The sequence below is a fragment of the Miscanthus floridulus genome, chromosome 12, assembly GCF_019320115.1.
Source record: "Miscanthus floridulus cultivar M001 chromosome 12, ASM1932011v1, whole genome shotgun sequence".
Classification (NCBI taxonomy): Eukaryota; Viridiplantae; Streptophyta; class Magnoliopsida; order Poales; family Poaceae; genus Miscanthus; species Miscanthus floridulus.
The window spans coordinates 54,145,580-54,167,345 of NC_089591.1; the positions used below are offsets into that span (position 1 = coordinate 54,145,580).

Below are 21,766 nucleotides of genomic sequence, written 5' to 3' on the forward strand. Positions count from 1 at the left end.
TTTAACATCCCTATCAAATAATCAAAGGCTAGCTTTTGGACATTTTAGGTACTTTACCCACGTACTGAAGAAGCAAATACTAACACACAAGGAACAGAGCACTATGGTGTCGATTGGAAAAATCAAGGAGGCGTCGTCCATCTTGGTTTTGGCATGGGCAAAACATTTAGTGTCTCTAAGGCTCTTTCTAATTGGAGATCCGTTGCGGAACCCAAACTTAAAATGGATCTCCAACATAATATTTATAGCCTCCAACAGAGTACCTATATGAAAGACCAATTTTATGTGCCCGGAGAGACATAACCTAAATCTGAGTATCCTCTCTCCTGGAGACCCATTTATAGAAATGTTGTCTTTTGGGTCTTGTCGTTGGAGAAGACCAAAAATAGATATTGAACTCTTTGCCTGTAGCGCTACCCAAAGAACGAATAAGTCTTTATTTTGGATCGCAGTTGTTAGAGCACGAGAGTAGGTTTCTGTAAACCCGGTTAGTTGGAATGTAAAACTCCCTTCTCTATCAACGAAACTGACACAATCTCGTGCCGTTCGTTCAAAAAAAAAAAAGTAATGAATTTCAGAAAAAAAAATGATTGATGCATGCATGGATAAAGGTCCAAGAAGCATGAGGATGAAATCGTACCCGAGGCAATCCTGGCGCTGAAGGAGCAAGCCTTGAATCTGTCCATGACCACGGCAGCTTCTTCCATGTCCGTGCCCTTCCCCTACTCTTGCCCTGCTGTTTGGTTAGCACAAAACAGCGTTGAGCCACGAATGGCGGCCGGATGATTTGGGAGGCTGTCATTGCCATGCATTGTTGTTCGGGTCCAAAATTCTCGTACGCCGGTCCTGCTAAATTTGGGAAGTGGCTGCTTGGATTCAATGGGTGTGCTATGGCGCAGGCGATGAGGCATGCTGGTTCGCACTGTGTTGTGACCATACGCAGATTATATATAGGAAAAATTAAAATGTCTTTTATCAACTTCAGCTGGATTGTCCGAGTGGTTAAGGGGAAGGGTTAAGATCTCCTGCAATCAAGTTCCCATGGGTTCGAACCCCACAGATAGCATCTGTTTTTTTTGTCTCTTAATATATATTTTTTTGCAAGTTTTCTTTTACTGACTTTATTTTTTTGCCTTTTGCTGACTTTATTTTTTTTGCCTTTTGTATTTTGCAACTTTTCTTTATCTTTCTATACCATGTCTTTTTTGCCTCCAGCAATTTTTTTGTTAAATTCTTTTTTTTTGTCTCTTAATATATTTTGCAAGTTTTCTTTTACTGACTTTATTTTTTTGTCTTTTGTATTTTGCAACTTTTCTTTAGCTTTCTATACCATGTCTTTTTTGCCTCCCTATATTTGGTATTTTGCAACTTTAGGGTCTTATCAAGCATTTTATTTGAAAATATTTGCCTCTTAATACATTTTGCAACTTTTCTTTACTGGCCTTTTTTTTGCCTCTCTATATTCTGCAACCCATCTGGCCCAAGCCGCCAATAGACCTCTATCAACAAGAGTAACGACGACTTCCATCTGGCATCCCACCCCGTGTAATTGGTTATTGTTGATCGTGAGGTAAATTTGTCAATAATTGGACGATAGTCCATTCCATTGCTTTGCTTATTTGCTTAGCAGATATTCGGTTGTTATTATGATTCTAAATTTCTAACTCTAAGTATTTATTTTCTATATTAGATGTTGCCTAATAAGCATTTGTGAAGCACCATTGTCTTATTTGAGGTAATTATGATAGTTGTTTTACAACTTTTTTAGTTTCTTCTGTTATATCAATACAGGGTTTTATGAATATTATGAACTAATATGCAATAAAAAAAGAACTATATACATGCTGCCGTTAACTCTTACTAAGTTACTAGTACTACCATATGATTTCTCATATTACAGATTTAAAAAAAATGCTTAACCTAAAGGGTCTTTAGTTTCCTATTATTCGCCCTAAGGCCCTTAAAACTATGGAGTCAGCCCCTGGTGCAGTGGTGTGTGGAGGGCCTAAGCTAATGTTCTTCGATTGCAATGGTACCTTGGAACAAGAAGCTGAGTAGCTGATCTGATGACTGGATCGGAACTTCGGAAAGTAACCTAAAGTACGGAGGGTGAAAAATCCTTCAATATCATATCTAGCATCTACGGCAGCTCATGAGGCGCTAGTACTGGATAGCAAGTAGTAAGAATAAGACTTATTAGTACAAGGGAAATTCATGAAACTGCAATAGCCTAAGCCTTTCATTCCCCCCTTACTCCTGCTTGAAATAAAAATACGCTTCTGCTTTTCAATATGAACACAACAGCTACTTCTAGCTAAGCTAGCTTGCATTGAACCTAAACACTAGATTTGATGAGTACCAAATATCTCGCCCAATCTGGTGAGTGCTGAAGACAATATGCTACAGCAGCCATTTTTTTTCATGCTTTTGACAATGTGCAATGACATGTATGTTGCTGAGAACCCATTTACTAGCCCAGTTTTCGACATCCGATGTCATTTTTTATATTTGTCCATCCGATGTCATTTAAAAATTCAAATTTTAAATTTTTAGAAATTCAAACGTATTGACAAGATGATTTCAAATCAAAAAGTTGTCAACTACAAAGTTTCGTACTTTTTTTGGGATCTACAACTTTTATTTTGGTAGTTTCTCTATCTGAGATCGTTTACAAAATTTGAATTTCAAATTTTAGAAATTCAAACATAGTTTTCCTTGACTAGATAATTTCAAATAAAAAAGTTGTTAACTACAGAGTTTCATAACTTTTCGAGATCTACAACTTTTATTTTGGTCATTTGATTATTTATTCATCCGACATAGTAATAATAACATTATTCACAAATATAAAAATATCCCTCTTATAGTTTATGAAACTATAAGAGATACGTAAATTTTGTGAACAATGTCACTTCCACTTTATCGGAAGAAGAAATGACCAAAATAAAAGTTGTAGATCTTGATAAGTTCTACAACTTCTATGTTCATAACTTTTTCAGCTAAAATCATTTAGTATTCCAAAATGACGTTTGAAGTTGTATTTTTTGAAATTCAAAATTCAAATAGATAAAACACAGTCACATGAAAAGATGGATAAAATAATAGCCGTAAGAACACAGTAAATTGATAGAGGATTATTTTAGATTTTTTAGAAAAAAATCATCAAATTTGAAGTTAGTATGATGAAGAAAGAATAGTTATAAGTTTTAGCCAGAGATTAAAAAGAGAAATCAGAGTTCTTCGATAATTTTAAATTTTAATTTCAAATAACATTTTGAAGTAGTAAATGATTTCAAATGAAAAAGTTGTCAACTACAAAGTTGCATAACTTTTCGAGATCTACAACTTTTGTTTTGGGCGTTTCTCCATCGGAGGTCGTTTGAAAAATTCAAATTTTTAATTTAAGAAATCAAACATAATTTTCGTTAGATAGATGATTTCAAATAAAAATATTTGGACATCTAAACAATCTCAAATTAAAAAAGTTTAAACTACAAAGTTATAGATCTCGTCGAGTACTACAACTTTGATATAAAGTTCGTCTTAATTGAATATCATATGAGAAACTTATGCAGTTTTCTTACAGTATATCACTGTCGGTTCAAGCCACGAACCGATAGTATCAGTGTCGGTTCTTGGCTAAAACTGGCACTGTCGGTTCGTGGTTTGAACCGACAGTGATATGAGCCGACAGTAAAGACCCGAATATAAGTGTCGGTTGATCCTATTACTGTCGGTTTTAGCCAAAAAAACTGATAGTGATGGACTATCACTGTCGGTTTCTTAAAATCCGATAGTAATGAGGCCAGCAGTGATGTCCAATTCTGTAATAGTGATTGTAGCATATGTTATCTCCCTGGTGGACGATTGCCGCGGCAGGTGCACTTCTCCTTGTCTTCCTTGAGAGCCTGCAAGGGCATATAGTAAACCTCAGTGTTGCTGAGTTGCAGGATGTGTGCTGGTATGTGTATATGTATGAGTAGTGGATGAAACTAAAGAAGAATGTTGTACAGAATACTGATCGCTTCTTTAAGTTCATTCATGAAAGCATTGATTAAACAAAAAGATGTACTGACATAATTAATGGTAGATCGATCGAATGATAAGCTCATGGATGGCCAGATTATTGGAGGGCCTAATGTGATGCTGAAATCATCATGTATGGAAGTGCACCTCAGATCGACTGCTTCATGTGTGTTTGTGTTTTTGATGGAACAATGGCAGAAGTTGGGAAGCTGAAGCAGCCTCAGTTTTCTGACCATATATATATATATATATATATATATATATATATGTGTGTGTGTGTGTGTGTGGTGTGTTGTGTGTGTGTGTGTGTGTGTGTGTGTGTGGAAAACGTGTTAATTAATACGTACATATACCTGCAGCTCGCTCTGGAGTCCTCTGATGTGATCAACTGCTAAATCCAGCATGTCCGCTGTGCTAGTTTGCTGCCACATTTTAAAGAACAAAAGGATAAGAATGAACTGTGTGCCTGTAAAAACCTGCAGATTGTTGTCTGTTCGAAAAGATAGACTAAATAGCAACCATATGCACTGCAAATATAATTATATATATAGAAACAAATATATCATATATTCTGCAGCACGGAATCACGGATAATGTATAATGGATCACCTTGTCCATATTAGGCACAAGGGCCTGCAACTTTCTGAGCTTCTCGCTGATCCTCGTTCTTCGCTCCTACAACATCATTGATCACATGTCTGACATTAATCTTAAATAATCTCCAAAAACAAATTAAATTAAAAGGGGTGCAATCAAGTGCCAAGATGCAGAAAATATAATCATCTATCGATTATGACATATATTATGTACATTAATAATTTAAGATCGAGTTACTCATTATCAGACATATTTTCAGTGTTTGGTTATTAGCACAGTCACAGTGCATGAAAACTTGTTACTACTAAAGAGAACAGTATGCCATCAGGCATCATCAAGAAGATGATGTGGGAATTACCCGCTCTGCGATGCTCCTTGGATGCGTGGCACATCCACGCTTGGCTCGTACTCTGAAAGGAACTTGGTCTTGCTGCCTCTGCAGTAGGCCCGCCATTTCCTTCGCCACACCAAACTGCATCCACAGATCGATGGTAAACATGAAATCAGCAGGCATTACACATACAACTAATTAATTTTCTCTATGGCTGATTGCTTTGTAGTTTGTAGATTAGTATAGCCTTGTAACTAATGTTTCAAACAACCTTAGCATATCGTGATTGGAATAGGATCATGTAGTGTGTGTGTGTATACCAATTTATTTCGAGAAAATCCCTTTCAGCAAGGACATGCAAATATATGTAAAACAATAACTAACATTATAAATGGCAAGAAAATATCCATTTTATGATAATATAAGTAGTACCATACCTGTAATTCATAAGAGTTACTAATACTGGCTATGATGTCGTCATTGTTGTGTATTCCTGCTTTGCTTGCCGGGTTGGAAAACACAATAGAATTTGAATCCTCCCATGATCCAATTGAGAACCCACTTGAGAAGGAACGTGCCACATTGTTGGCGGTGATGTTCTCTTCAGAGTGTCCAATACCATGCACATTATTATTGGTGAGATCGTCCGGGATTCCATCCTCAGAGAATTGAGAGAGGGCTCCTTGTCTGGATAAGTTCATGGGGGACTTCATCTTCTTGTGATAGCCACTCATTGCATGGTGAACCTCACCACCGACTCCAGCCCTTGCACTTGGAAAACCTAATAGAAAAACACACAAGATAGATCCATCATTGTTAATTGTGTTCAGGATTGTATGGATGACATGTGTAGAGAATAATGAATGGATTTAATTTGTTGCTTGATGGATGGATTAATGGAGGAATCGATGTCATTGATGAAATGTGTCGGACTAGACATTTTGTATCATGGATTGAGGTATGCTACATGAATGCAGTGATGGAACGTGTAGGATTTAGATATTTTATTTTAACTTAGTGATGAATGGTTGGATGCTAGATGGATGTATTATTGCTCCACGTTATTTCAAAGGAGAGTTGCAAAACATTGTAAAATCACTAGGGAGTAATGCCTAAAAAGCCACATATGCTTGATGCTCCATACCCAGGGGCGCCTCCAGCGTGGGTGCTAGGGGTGCTCAACAAGCCCCCTACCACGCTGGGCTCCATGGAATGAGGAGAGAGGGAATGGAAAGAGTAAGAGGGAAGAAGAGGGAGAGAAAGAAGAAGAAGCAACGAGAGCAACCCTGGACTTAAGCTCTGCATGTGCCCCTGTCCACACCTGGTTCCCACATCTGAAGGATGTGTGTATTGCTCCGTACATGATTAACGTGAGATATTAGTATTACTTGTGGTTTATGCATTGGAGCATGGACGATCTGGTTATATAACTTAGGTCCTAGATGCCCACAAGACATTAACTTGCCTTTTTGTGGTGTCATAAATAAGCGAGAGTGCGAGACCATTGCTATCTAAACAATGTTGATATAACTTATCTAGAGTTGGAAACATAGGGGAGGGGGCTAATATCGATAATCAGGTTGCAATGGCCAAACCAGAGTCAGGGGGGTATTCGGGAGGGTCACCAATATGATCCTAAAACCTCTGACACATTGTGTCACGTAAATCTCCCAATACCCGGACGAGCTCGAAGTACCTTATTTCAGCGGATGTGTGCCCCTTTGTGGGAAACCGGAAAACTGGTTGGCAAGGGCTGCAACCAAAATACGAGCTCCTAGAATCTGGGAAAAGAGTTTCATGACGTGCCTATGCTAGTTAGGCTTAGTCCTGTCGCCCCTATTCATTAGGACGCGGACGCTCACTCGTTCTACCTGCTATCAGCTCGAAGAGTAACATACACAACTGCCGACAGCTGCTCACACGTTCGTTATTCGCCCACGGTGGCTCCTAACCCGGGACACTGCTATATTGACCTCAGGGCTTCGAGACAATGACCTCGCTTCTTCCACTAAAGAGGCATACAAAAATTTGAGATCACGTTGCTTAGCGGGTCTCGAAGAAAAACATGACGCCCTTAGTGTATGTTAACAAACAACCCGCATCAGGTCACGCGCAAATGCCAGCGATGCAATACCATGTCATGTTGATCCGTTCTTTAAACTAGGACTTAATGACACGCAACCACTATCAAACGCCAGAACACATTGGGAACCAGCTTCTCGTTTAAAGCGATGTCACCACCCGAATACGACATTGACAACATCGTGGAGGCCATGCTTCCGGTTAAGGGGTGTCACCACCCGAATACGACATTGACAACCTCCCGAGGGCTATGCCTAGGAAACCATGTTTACCTACACAAGGTGTTACCACCCAAGCCAGACACTCACAGCGTCCAAAGAACTATGTTCCTTGAAAAATGGTGAACCACCATGCTTCTTGGTACTCGAGAAAAGTTCTCGGCACCCGAGGAATGCTCTCGGCACCCGAGCAGCTACATATTGGCTCCTCAATACTTGAGAATATCAAGTTGCACTGCTCACAACCTTGGTACTCGACGGACAACTCACTAGTACTCATAGTACTCGGAGCTTACAGGGGTCTGTGACGTCCCGAGGGCTAATGCTACCAGCTAGCTTGTCATTAAGTCCTACGGGGGCTACTGTCGGATATATGGGCCAGGGGTATCCACACCGCTCGTATATGCGACCATGTCCAGGCTATCGACCCAGCAGCCGTCAATAAAGAGGCCCACGAAGGGCCAAGGTGATCGACCAATGTGGAGATCAAGGCAAGCCGAAGATATCCAAGATAGACGTATCCGAATACAAGAGCAGTAGCACCAACTGGAGTAGGGTTTAGCGTGCCACTGTGCCCCGACCAGTATAAATCCTTGTGTCTCGTGTGCTACCATATAATTCCGTCTTCGCGATCACGTTGCTAGACATTGTCGGAGCTAAATCATCCGACACTAACCCTCTTGAGCGCTCCTAATTGCTCCTTACAAGCCTTGGACGAGAACCTTGGTTGGATTATTTGATGCATAGGCCTCCATCTCCTTATTTATATAGTCCCCTTGAAGACCCTCACATATGTAAGTGGAGTCCTATTCCTAGTATGATTCTATATTCAAGTTCTAATAGAAGTAGAAGTCCTAATAGCACACCTATCTTGAGTCCTAGTCCAAGTAGAGGATTTGAGTCACCAGACAACATGGAGGATGCACATGCAGAGCCTTCTCACAAACTGAGGGTTCCTTCCCAGGGGTATTGAGGAGGAAGCCTGAGAATGGCTCGAGCAGATCTAGTATCATCGCAACAATGGTCGTTGGGGCTGATGCCATGCTACTCTTCGCCTTAGGCTTCACCGATGAGTCCTAATTATATAGGATTGTGGTGGAAGGTGGTCGGATCCAATCGTTGATGACTCATATACTCGGGGAATATAGGTGTATTAAATGGTTAGTTCAGTGGATGCAAGGATTAATACAAATTTTCTAGAAACCTAAAGGATCACTACCAGGTCAAGAACAACCCAGAAGTGATATACGTAAATCACTGCTAAGTCAAGGTCACCCTGGGAATGATGAATATAAATCACTATCGGATCAAGGACACTATAGCAGTGACGACCAAGGATCACTGTCGAGTCAAGGACAACCCAGCAGTGATAAGGTATCACTATCGAATATTGTTTTCACCTAACAATGAAACCATGTCGCTATATAACTGACGTGTCCCTTACAAAATTTCATCACCCCACCGTGATGCTCCTAAATTTTACTCTCCTCTAAGGAATACGGTCGTCGATGATCATCACTGCCCCCGAGGACTGCCACCGACACCCCTACCCCTGCACCGCATTCATCGCCCCTGTGAGCACCATTGACCCATGAACAATGCCTCTGTCCCATGAGCAACATTGCTGCCCCCATGAGCACCACCTCCGCACACCTCGACCAACATCCATGAGCTAGTGTCCCTCTTCTCCTTCACCCCATGGTGAGAAACCCCCACCTCTTTTTCTTCATCACCACCATTGCTTCCGTTATCCACTTAAGCAGTTAAGCTCAACACCGATACATAGGTCAATGCTCCCTCACTACTAATTAGAGATAGAAAAGAATACTACTGATTATTTGGTTAGTATTGTAAAATGTAAGAACAATTGGTTGTAGTATCCTTTGAGATCTTATAGTGATGAATTGATGAACAACCAAATCTTTTTATGGTTTATTCAAATCTCTAATGGTTGATGAACAACATATAAAAAATACTTCATTCTATTAAATTCGGTATGTAAGGACCTCCTCCACCTTCGCCAGCGACACCAGGATATTTTCTTAGATATATGCCATTTGAACCAACTTTGAAGTGTTCACAATTTCCGCATCCTTCAATAGTAAGGAATCTTATTTTCCACTCAATTTATTATAGTTTGTTACATAATCCTCCTTACATCCTTTTGAAATCTACCCTAGAAAATTGAGGTGCTAAACATATCACCAATGGACAATTACGACAATGCCATATTGATTCCTTAATCGGTATTAAGGGGAGCCTTGAAGAGGTTATACAAATTTCTGTTATGGGGAAGAGCGCACCCTATAAGAGAACTACTAAGAGGAATGTTGTGAAATCTTGTTTAAAGGCGCTTGTAGAGATTGATATTTTGTGCTTGATTTCTCGTCTATCCAATTACAAACTTTACATGAGGTCAATCCAGATGTGGTAGCAGTAAGTGAAAGGATTGCTCGACACAACAAAAATGATGTAGTGCAATCAAATTGGTGATTAGAATGTATGCTTATACTTATATGTTTCCATTTGTGGTTCTCATATTATGTTTGTCGACATCACTTATAGGTTCTGGATCATGGTTTCACCTATGCTGATTGTAGCTTCCAATCAATTCTACGTCAAGCCATAGAGCAATTTGGATACCACTAGTACTAAGCAATTGCAACACCCACTTCACATGGATGATAGAATCATTTGCATTTTGCTTTGGAACCTAACCCATTTTCATTTGGACTAATATGTTATATCGTTGGTACTCTATATGCTCAACCTTGTGAAGCAAGAGATAGTGCATTGATGCATGTGTCGATTTTTTGAAATGATGTGCTCAGTTTCACAATTGGAGATTCACTACACGGACTATGCCATGCAATGTAATATCCAATATTAGTGGGTGTGCTCCACTTAGTTTGTATTAATGACAGTGCATCTAGCCCTTTAGCGTGTTTTGGAGGATTGCATGCAAACATGATTAAAGGTCTAACATGTTTGCTAATTGTTGAGCAGGATCTTGATTTTATCATATGTATTTGAGATATTCTTTATTGAGCGAATCATTGTAAATCAAGGCTCAGTTAATTGGCCAAGCATAATATTCCATATGTGGTTGATATTGTGAAGAAATGGCAAGCCAATGTGTGGAAATGGAAAGAGACATGGTCTTATGCAAATATGTGGTCACATTTTGTTGGCATGCACATATGTATTATGGAGTATTATTGAATCAAATGAAGACAAGCCAAGTCATGTGTTGTGATGGATATTCTTGGAAACATGACTTGGACATTATCAATTATCAATTTGGAATTTCACATTAAATCAAAGGCAAGCACAATTATCAAATTAAGCAATTGACAAGCATAAGGTGGAAATATCAAAAGGGACATGTCTTTTATGGATATCAAAATTGGTCTCTCATGTGAAGCTTATTCATATTGCACATGGATGAAATAGATATTTCATATTTGATTAAAAAGATGAATAATGAAGCTCGATTGATCTCAAGATTGTTGATTCTAGAATATATTCAAGCAAGGATGATATTGTGGATTAAATGGATTTTGTGATGTGATTTAAGGATGGTTTGATAGATTGAAGATAGCAAGGAAAGGGCTATAGTGCTCTTTAGAAGATAATACGAGAAGAAATGGCATATGAGAAGGCATAAAGCTCAATTGAACTGAATTATGTTTTTCGTTTAATCCTGAATTCATATGAGAGGGGTGCAACATGATGTGAATGATAACTCTATAGTGCTCAAGAAAACCCATGTGATATTTGAGAGAGAGCAACCCAAAAACTAACTTTGAGTGTGCTAGAGGAAACATACTACATAATCGGGTATGCACTGCCATCACTGTTAAGGTTCAGAATTTCTGAGGAATTTTTTAGGGAATTTTTGATCATGGGTTCTCTATCTTGGTGGATCAAAAAATTCTAAGGACGATGATTGGAATTTCCAAGGACTAGAAAGTCAAGTTGTCTAATGACTAGTTGTCATATTCAGCATTGTCTTACTAACCCTAAGGGCTAGTAATGACTAGTTTTCATTGGTTGGGGTATTTATACTCCCAAGCCCTCCTATTGGGAGCAGATGATTCTGGTGCATACTAGTAGCATTCTAAGCCTTATGAGAGCACTCCCCAACCGCTGCTTGTGCGTTTGAGTGATTATTGCAAAATTCAAGTATTGGGTTGACTAAGATTGACTTAGTGGACAAAAGAGAGCAAGCTAAAACCTTGAGCACTTGTGGCAAGTCAAAGATCTCGTGAAGCATTTGTTAACCTTGAATGTCAAGCCTCCTAGAAGGCTAGGAGTTGCTCGGTGACCTTCTAGTCTTGTGGAAGGCTACAGGCATGTTTGTGAGGTCTTTGATCTTGCCTTTGATGGGAAAAGATCAACATAGTGTATCAAGAAAAGTGTTTGATTCCAACCCAGCAAGAGCTTGATCATGAGTGATTTCTCATGGCCTTCTCAGTAGAGACATAGGGTTCAAGTAGGAACCCGAACTTTGGTGAAACAAATCTTTGTCTCCTTTGCGCTTTACAATGCATATTTTGCATTTGTCGTGGTCTACTTGGGTTTGTGCTTGTTTGTGTGCAGAAAACTTCAGTGTGCAACTAGTGAGGCTTCTGCAACATAAAGGGTGAAGCGCAAGTTCAAAAAAAAGGAAATTTGGTGCTGTAAAATGCAACCCATGAATATCGGACGGTCCGGTATTGTATACCAGATAGTCTAGAATTAATAGGGTGCACAAACAAACTTCATATCTTTGTGTCTAATCACTTTGTGTTGCAGGAAACACGTCTATAGGCCTCACTAATACTCTTTATTTGTTGTGTCGACTTTCAGAGAGTGAGTTTTGTTGTGATTTAGTTTTCCGAGCAATCAGGAAACTTTTTTTTAAAACTAAATACAACCTTTAAGTTGTAACTTTTATAAATACCTATTCAACCCCACCCCCTCTAGGAAACAGTCTGGTCCGTTCACTTAATGAGATTACCATGTGTAGTTATGTGTATGGACTCTGGTTTGTACTTGATGACACTTGGTTTGTATTGACTCTATCTCTACCTATTATGTATGGTTTTCTAATTATGATATATACATTATCGAATCATGTGTTGGGGATTCAAACTCACTATAATTGTAGTATAATCTTGCAGTAAGATATATGTGATGAATTAATGATATTACTAAATGTAAAATATTAGATAGTAACATATATTTCAATGTAATAATTAAATATGTCAAAAAATGGAAAATAAAAACCATTGACCTAGCATTGAATATCATACTAAGCCGGTAGCGACCCTCATCATATCATTGAAAGGTCTAGCCTTGACCCGACAGTGACCCTCATCCTATCACTATTAATTACCTTTTGTCGGATCTGATTCTGGCGATGATGTCGGTTTTTGACTCGACAATGATCAGTGGACCTACTTGTACAGACAGGGTTCTGCAATAGCAGCCACCGTTACTTTTCTACTATAATAATCTAGAGTTTGTTACACTCTATATAGCACAGTGAGTTAAGTAACTGAGTTTCATAAGAAGACAGTTTGATCTTTTTTAGAAAAAGGGTGCTGCCGCTACTTGAATTATTAACATAAATTAGGTGAATATGATAAATTTGAACAGTATAAAACTTGTATTTCTCAAACTAATTGCTCATGCATGTGACTTAATTTCCTAAGGATATAGTCAACTCTATGTAACCAAGACCTAGGTGTCATATGTACTCATGCTAGAAAACGATATAGATAGTAGCGATACCAATACCTTCGTTGTACAAAATGATCTTTAGTGCCAGATCCGCTGGCGTTGGGGCTGTGCGTCTGCTTGGGGTCTCACCGCGTGGGTTGACCCAATGCTAGAGGAGATCGTTGCCTCGCTTGCCGTGTGGCCCCCCAGTAGGAGCAATGGTGCCTAGGTGCTCGACTACTCCGGCGGCTGCTTCTCAGGAAGTGGATGCATCGCTAGGGGACACCCATTCTCCGGTGGAGGCTACACAGTAGATGATGATGGACTCGCCTCCGTCGTCGCATGTGCAGGGGCCACCACAGGTCACACCGCCATGGGAGGGACAACCAAACGTCGTGGATGCCGAGGTGCGCCTTGACCCACCATTGGTCGGGGCTGCCACACAGGGGGACGCAACGGTCTTGGCTGCCACAGACGCCGTCAACTGCACTCCATCCCCTCAGATGACCTCTGCCGACATACGCCTCAAGTGCTTCACCGAGCGAGTCACAAAGGCGAGGCAGCCACCACTCTTGGAGCTGCCCGGAGTTGATACGGCCCATGGTGGACACGCACCGCCCGTGCTCCCCAAGAGGAGCAAGCAGATAGCGGTGCAGAGCCTAGTGTCGCATATCCCGACGTCCTAACGAGGTGAGCATCTTGTTTTGAAGCGTCTGGGTCTAACCAGCGGGATGTCGTCTCCGTCCACGTCGGCCATGAAGGCATACGAAGAAATCTACAGCGGTGACCCCGGTAACATTGCAGGCACTTCGGAGTTGTTCCCGCCCGACGGTGACGTGGGTGCATGCAAGTGGCGCCGCCGCCGCTCGGCAGCCCGGGCATAGGCCTCCTAGCCGGCGCCGATATTCAGATTGATCAGTGTTCAATGTAACAGTATAGATTTAAGTACACTAGGGTGAGTTTGAGCGTTCATGTAAAATTGTTCTGACCCTTAGGGCGCCGCTAAGGCGTGTTGTATTAAACTTTTTCTCTACCTTAATATAAAGACGTGCAGACCTTTTGTGTGATCACGAAAAAAATGATCTTTAGTTATTATTACTTTCTGAACTCCACAACTTCCACGGTTGCACATTCATATATAAGTTTATTTCATATTTGTTTCTGGTAAAAAAAACTATATGAGTAGTATGTAGGCTTTGAACCGTCGATATCAACATCTTACCTTTGTGATTATTAAGGCTTAATGCAGTTTAACTTGGTATTAATTTCCCCTTCCAGTAGCGATAACTGGAAAATCTACTATTTTAGCGTCCCAGCTCTAACTTTCTACAGGTACTCAGTTGACCTAATTTCATTGAAAAAATAAAGTTGAGCCCGTTTGTTCCTAAATGCAGCAGCAAGTTATTAAAATAATCAGCCTAATCATATCTCACATATATCACACTGTGATATATGTGAGATATAATCAGCCGATTCATATTGTTTATTTCCACACGTTTTGTCAAAGCAGAAAACAAGAAATAAAATTGTACCACTCGTATCTATAAGTGGGTTCTTTCAAATGTTGTGATATTTGTATAGTATTTTTCTATCACGCAGAATAAAGATTTTAGCCCTTCTCGGCTGCTCTTTTTTAGAGCAGTTACCGTTGTGACTTTATTACTAAGGTGGTGTTTGGATCTGAAAGCATCTAGGTCTCTAGTTGGGTTTCGGTAATTAATGGCAATACGTGATTACTGTGACTAACGTGTGTTTTACAGAGGCAATTAAGTTAGGTCACGGTAATGGAGATCGATTGGGCAATCATGGTGGTCATGCCCCTACGATGGAAATCGTTTTGGTTTTCAAAGGATGGACGACAAGGTTAAAGATGGACTAGTTTTAAGTGTCGTTTGGAGTTGAAAAGACACTTAGAGTAGTTTAGGACTTTGTTTTTTTTCTTTGGCCATACTATTAAAGGGGGTATGGACGGGTAGCTTGACCTATGTGAGTCTAGTGAGTTAGGTGTGGTGCACACTTGCTAAATCTAGCACTAGGTAGCTCCAAAATAACCCTTAGATCCAATGGAGCAAACTTCATTCACGTACGTTCGAAAGTTGGAAATGAATAGAGGATCAAATACTGATCGGACGCTGGCTCCGGTGTGACCGGACGCTGGCTCAGGGTCCGGTCAGTTCATTTAACCAAGGTGTATTCGTCTGGTGCGACCGGACGCTGAGAGGTCATGTGACCGGACGCTGAGGGTCAGCGTCCGGTCGACTCCAGTAAGGTTCCAGAGAGGGAAAATCTCGACCGGACGCATCCGGTCACACTATAAACACTAGAGTTCTGGGTGAACTGACCGGCACGTCCGGTCAACATGACCGAAGCATCCGATCACCCCGTAGAGGCACATAACGGTTCGATTTTCAGCCCATGTTATATATATTTCCTCCATTCGTGTGTGGGGGTACTTTTGCTCATTTCAACAGCTGAGAAACACCTTTGAGAGTGCTAAGAAGAGCAAGGTCCTAGTGAGATGATTGAGATTTGAGAATCCTAAAAAGAGCCCTCATTAGTGAGATCAAGAGTAGCAAAGTGTGCGTCCACCCTTCTCATTAGGCTTATCGTGGTCAAGTGAGAGTTTGTGCTTGTTACTCTTGGTGATCGCTATCACCTAGACGGCTTGGTGGTGATTGGAGAGCTTGGTGATCATCCAGCAGAGCTTGTGGATGACCCAACTTAAGTTGTGAGCGGTTGTGAGTGATTCACCACGACGGAGTGTCGTAGAATCAACCCGTAGAGAGCACTTGATCCTTGCGCGGATCAAGGGGGAGCTACACCCTTGCGTGGGTGCTCCAATAAGGATTAGTGGGGAGCGGCGACTCTCTGATACCTCGGCAAAACATCATCGTGTTCCTCCTTCTCTCTTTACTTTGAGCATTTACTTTGAATAATTCAATTTTTGTCTTTTACATTCCTAGAATTGCCATGCTAGAGTAGGATTGAAACTTAGAGTGCTAAACTTTTGTGCGTTAGATCAATAGAAACACTTTCTAGGCACAAGGGGTTAATTGGGCTAATCGTAGAGTTTAATTATTGCAAAGAAATTTAGAATTAGCCCAATTCCCCCCCCCCCTCTTGGGCATCTTGATCCTTTCAATTGGTATCGGAGCCTCATGCTCACGTATTTAGGCTTAACCGTCTATAGAAAGATGTCTCACGGGGATGGACCTCCTCCTATCTTTGAGGGGGTGATTTTCCATATTGGAAAATTCACATGGAGGCGTACTTAGAAGCTCTAGATGTTGGAATACTTAGAGTCGCCCTTCCCAAAACCTCGGGATGCTACTAACCTACAAGGCGATGAGTTGAATTATGAAAAATGGAATGTAAAGGCTAGAAACACCATATTTAGAGGCCTTTGTATAGATGTGTTCAACTGGATGAGGAACCACAAAGATGTCCATGCACTATGGTCGGACATTTGTGCGCTCCATGAGGGAACAAAAAGTAAGTGTGAGGAACGCTATCATCTTATCATGAAAAAGCTTATGAGTGCCAAAGAAGTGTTTTGAGTGTGAACAAGAAGGCCACGTTGCTTATGAGTGCCAAACTCCACCACCACAACCCTTACCGAAGCATGCTAGACCATTTGCCTTCAATGCTCACTACATGCTTAGAAAGGATTCTAGTGGAAAGATGAAAATCATGTTCTTAGGACCTCCCAACAAGAATATGCCTAAGAAAATTTGGGTTGCTAAGTCACTTGTTGAGAAGGTGAAGGGCACTCAACAAGTTTGAGTTCCTAAAGCTTGATCTCTTGTGTGTAGGTGAACTACAAGACCGATGGAAGTCATTGGGTTATTGATAGTGGTTGCACACAACATATGACTGGTGATCCTCGTATGTTCACCTCACTAGATGAAGAAGTAGATGGATAAGAAAGAATCACATTTTGAGATAACTCAAAGGGAAAGGTTAAAGGATTGGGCAAAGTGGCAATATTAAATGATCATTCTATCTCAAATGTGCTATATGTTGCTTCATTGAGTTTCAACTTGCTATCCGTTGGACAATTGTGTGCTCTTGGCTTTCAATGCTTGTTCACCGAGAAGGAAGTTGTTGTATCTAAGAAGGATGATGATCAAGTGATATTCAAAGGATTTAGATACAACAACCTATATCTAGTGGACTTCACCTCCGAAGATGCAAATTTGAAGACTTGTCTATTCACCAAAACAACACTTGGGTGGCTATGGCATAGAAGACTTGCTTATGTTGGGATGAGCTCACTCAAGAAACTAATGAAGAATGATTTGGTGAGAGGGTTGAAGGATGTGATGTTTGAGAAGGACAAGCTTTGTAGTGCATGTCAAGCCAGCAAGCAAGTTGTAAATACTCATCTAACCAAAGCTTTCATGTCAACCACAAGAGTGCTAGAACTTCTTTACATGGACTTATTTGGGCCAACAACATACAAGAGTTTGAGAGGAAATCTTTATTGTCTTATGATTGTTGATGACTATTCAAGATATATATGGGTATTCTTCCTTCATGACAAATCCGAAGTTGCATCATGCTTCAAGAAGTTCGCCAAGAGAGCACAAAATGAATTTAAAGTGAAGCTCAAGAAGATAAGAAATGACAATAGGAAGGAATTTGACAACACAAACATAGAAGCCTATTGTGATGAAGTTGGAATCAAACATGAGGTCTCCACAACATATACTCCTCAACAAAATGGTGTGGTTAAGAGGAAGAACCGGATATTAATCACTCTTACAAGAACAATGCTTGATGAGTATAACACCCCCAAAGCTCTATGGGCGGAAGCTATCAACACCACATGCTATGCATCCAACCGTCTATTCTTCTAAAAGTTCCTTGACAAGACATCATATGAGTTGCTCAATGAAAAGAAGCCAGACGTCTCATTCTTTAGGGTGTTTGGATGCAAATGCTACATCTATAAGAAGCAGCAACACTTAGGGAAGTTTCAAAGACGTTGTAATATTAGTTTTCTTGTTGGTTACTCATCAAAGTCCAAAGCATATAGAGTATTTAATCATACCACTGGCTTGATTGAAGAAACATATGATGTGAAATTTGATGAATCTAACGGCTCCCAAGGAGCACATGAGAATCTTGATGATGTAGTTGATGAACCATTGAGGGAGGCTATGAAGAACATTCCGGTTGGAAACATCAAGCCTAAAGATGATGAAGATGATGTACAAGTGATTGATCTACCTTCTTCATCAAGTGTGCCACAAGATGATGATAAAGATAGGAGAGTAGAAAATGAAGACACCCATGTCTCCCATAATCAAATGGTGGTATAAGCACAAGATGTTGATGCTCCACAATCTCCTCCTCAAGTGGTCAATAGAAGAAATATACCTCTACTACAAGATCATCCATAAGATCTCATCATAGGGAGTCCATCAAAGAGTGTAATGACTCGCTCACAAAAACTTGCTTCATTTATTGCTCATCACTCTTTTGTCTCTTGCTATGAGTCTATCAAGGTAGAAGAAGCTCTTCAAGATCTGGATTGGATAAATACCATGCATGAAGAGTTGAACAACTTCAGCCACAATGAAGTTTGGACTCTTGAAGAGCGGCCAAAAGGTGCAAGAGTCATTGAAACAAAGTGTGTGTTCCACAACAAGCAAGATGATCAAGGCATAGTTGTGAGGAACAAGGCAAGACTAGTTGCAAAGGGGTTCTCTCAAGTTGAATGATTGGATTTTGGAGAGACCTTTGCACCGATTGCAAGATTAGAAGCCATCTGTATCCTCCTTGCATATACATCACATCATGAAATGAAACTATATCAAATGGATGTGAAAAATGTATTTTTTAAATGGCTTTATTAATGAACTAGTCTATGTTTATCAACCTCTCGGGTTTGAAGACCCTAGATATCCTAATCATGTTTATAGGTTGTTCAAGGCATTATATGATCTTAAGCAAGCCCCAAGAGCTTGGTATGAGCGCCTTCGAGACTTCCTCATTGAGAAGGGCTTCACCATCAGGAAGGTCAACACGACACTATTCACCAAGAAACTTGATGGGCACATCTTCATTTGTCAAGTGTATGTTGATGATATCATCTTTTGATCATTAAATGAAGATTCTTGCAAAGAGTTTGGTGAATTGATGTCAAAGGAGTTCGAGATGTCAATGATTGGAGAGCTTACATTCTTTCTTGGTTTTCAAGTCAAACAAATGAGAGAAGGGATTTTCATCTCTCAAGAGAAATATACAAATGATCTCCTTAAGAGATTCAAGATGGATGAATGTAAGGCAATCAAGACACCAATGCCAACTAATGGACATCGAGACCTAGATGAGGGAGGTAACATGGTTGATCAAACTCTTTACCACTCTATGATTGGTAGCTTGCTATATTTAATCGCATCTAGGCCTGACATTATATTTAGTGTGTGTATGTGTGCAAGATTTCAAGTTAATCCTAAGGAAACTCATTTAATTGTCGTAAAAAGAATCCTTAGGTATCTTAAGCACACACCAAGTATTGGCCTTTGTTATCCTAAAGGAGCTAGATTTGAGTTAGTTGGCTATTCCGATTTGGATTATGCCAGATGCAAAGTTGATAGAAAAAGCACATCCGGAGGGTGCCATTTGCTTGGTAGATCACTTGTGTCTTAGTTCTCCAAGAAGCAAAATAGTGTGGTTTTGTCCATCGCTAAAGCAGAATACATTGCCGCGGATGCTTGTTGTGCACAAATACTTTACATAAAACAAACTTTGCTAGACTATGGTGTAGTTTTAGATAAAGTACCTCTTTTGTGCGACAATAAAAGTGTGGTAAAACTTATAAATAATCCGGTTCAACACTCTCGCACCAAGCACATAGATATCCGTCACCACTTTCTTAGAGATCATGTTGCTAAAAATGATATATCATTAGAAGGTGTAAGAACCGAAGATCAATTGGTGGATATCTTCACTAAACCGCTAGATGAGGCAACTTTTTGTCAATTGTGGAATGAGCTCAATGTTCTTGATTTTAGTAACTTCACTAAAAAATGAGCTTGTGTTGTCCCTTGCATTACATTGTAATATACAACATGTTCAATTTTTTGAAATGCATATAGGGCTTGTCTAACATGGTTAAGATAACCGTCATAAAGCGTGTGAAGAAGCTTAAGCTTGGATCAAACTTGACAAGCAACTAGATTTATCTTCAAGTAATGCATTGCATATGCATGAATGTTGTTTTATCGTTTATCTTCAATTGCCCTCTTATTGCCTATTTTCATAAAAAGAATAATAGCCTAAGGAAAAATATTTTTAAAAAACATGAGGGTTTGAGAGAGGTCACTCATATCAATCCCAATTAGTGTTTATTTGGATCTTATTGGAGTTGGGACTTGATTGGAAACAGGCAGCACGAAGGACTTTGAAGATTTGCTGGAAAAGGAGTGACCGGACGCTGCACCAGACTCTGATGTCCAGCATCCGGTCAGTTCACAGGTGGTGAACTGCTGCTATGAAGGAGTGCCCGGACGCTGAAACAGTGTTCTCCCAGCGTCCGGTCAGATGGTGATCCTGTGTTCAGTCGATCGAAGACGATGATGGCGGCTTGCACCGGACTCTGGCTACGTCTGGTCGGTGTCTACTGGACGCATCCGGTCTCGATTCCAGGGGTTTTGGACCTTACTAGAATTGACCGGTCGCTAGGTGGCAGTGTCTGGTCACTGCCACCGGAGCGTCCGATCAATAGGAATTGTGCGTGATTCAATTTCTTTCCTGTTTCCTTTTCTATCATGGTTGGGGACCTAGATAACCGTGCCGCGTAACCTACCTCGCATCCATCGTCGCTTTGCTCCTATGCCCTAGCCTTCGTAGCGCCGCCGTGACCTCTAGAGCTCGAGCGCCGTCGCACGCCCCACGTGTCGGACTTCTTTCGTGCCACCGCGCTCACGCAGCCATGCCTCCTTGCTCTTGCTCCAGCACCACCCGCATCGTGCTCCACGCCCTTGCTTCGAGCCACCGCTCTCGCACTACCGCCCTAGCGCCGACGCACTAGCGGGTTTTAGCCACCCCAGCACCACCGTTGTGTCGTGCCAGCGCCGCCGCATAGTCATAGAGCCGCCCATGCGCCCGTAGTTCTCCAGTGCCGCCAAGCAAGCCCGTGGCCTAGCACCACCAAGTCCCTACCCTAACACCGTCTGTGCCCTAGCCACTACTCACCATGCCTCTTCATCACAGTGCATCGCCAATCCATGCCACTGCAAAATCCTAGCCATCCTAGTGGTTCCCCGATTTGTTCCTTGTTCATCGGATCGTCGGTTCGTCAGGTACCAAGCCCTCGATTCAATTTGTACCTAATTGCTTGCTTTCTTAGGGTTTCGTATCTCTAGATGAATGATTAAGATTATCTGTATATCCTCTATTCTATCGTGCAGCGAGTCAGTGTCGTTGAGGTCCTATTTGATATTGTCAGTCAACTCGGGGCCAAGCTCACGAGTACGGATTGAGGCTAAGCCATGGAAGTGATAGTTGGCAGTTGTTTCTTGTCTACGGCAGTTGTTCTTTTCAGATCCAACCGATGGTTCGCGTCAAGAATGTTGGAGGTGGTCTCAGTGACGAGGATCCGAGACACCCACCTCACTTGCCTACAGATCCAAAAGGCAAGGCGACGAAGAAACTTGCAACAAAGAAGCAGAAGTATCCAGATGTAGATATAGCTAGAGCAACCATAGTTGTAGAGGCCACAGAGCATGCCGAGAGAGGAGGTGCTCATAGTGGTGTTGTTATTGCAGATTAGCTCTCTCCATCTACGAGGGCCGCA

At 41.0% G+C, this 21,766-nt stretch overlaps 1 protein-coding gene across 3 annotated transcripts in view; it reads right to left on the reverse strand.

Annotated features, from left to right (window-relative positions):
* Positions 1-3,542: 3,542 nt before the first annotated feature.
* LOC136498369 (transcription factor bHLH129-like) overlaps positions 3,543-21,766 on the reverse strand; it is a 39,156-nt gene continuing 20,932 nt past the window's right edge. For 2 of the 3 annotated variants that reach the window (XM_066494310.1, XM_066494312.1), the window contains exons 2-6: positions 5,392-5,735; positions 4,982-5,095; positions 4,636-4,701; positions 4,374-4,448; positions 3,543-3,908 (exon numbers count right to left, since the gene is read on the reverse strand). In XM_066494310.1, the coding sequence (XP_066350407.1) occupies positions 3,849-3,908; positions 4,374-4,448; positions 4,636-4,701; positions 4,982-5,095; positions 5,392-5,735 (659 nt within the window). In that variant the 3' untranslated portion in view covers positions 3,543-3,848. The remainder of the gene's footprint in view (positions 3,909-4,373; positions 4,449-4,635; positions 4,702-4,981; positions 5,096-5,391; positions 5,736-21,766) is intronic. The other variant, XM_066494311.1, reaches the window with a different exon arrangement.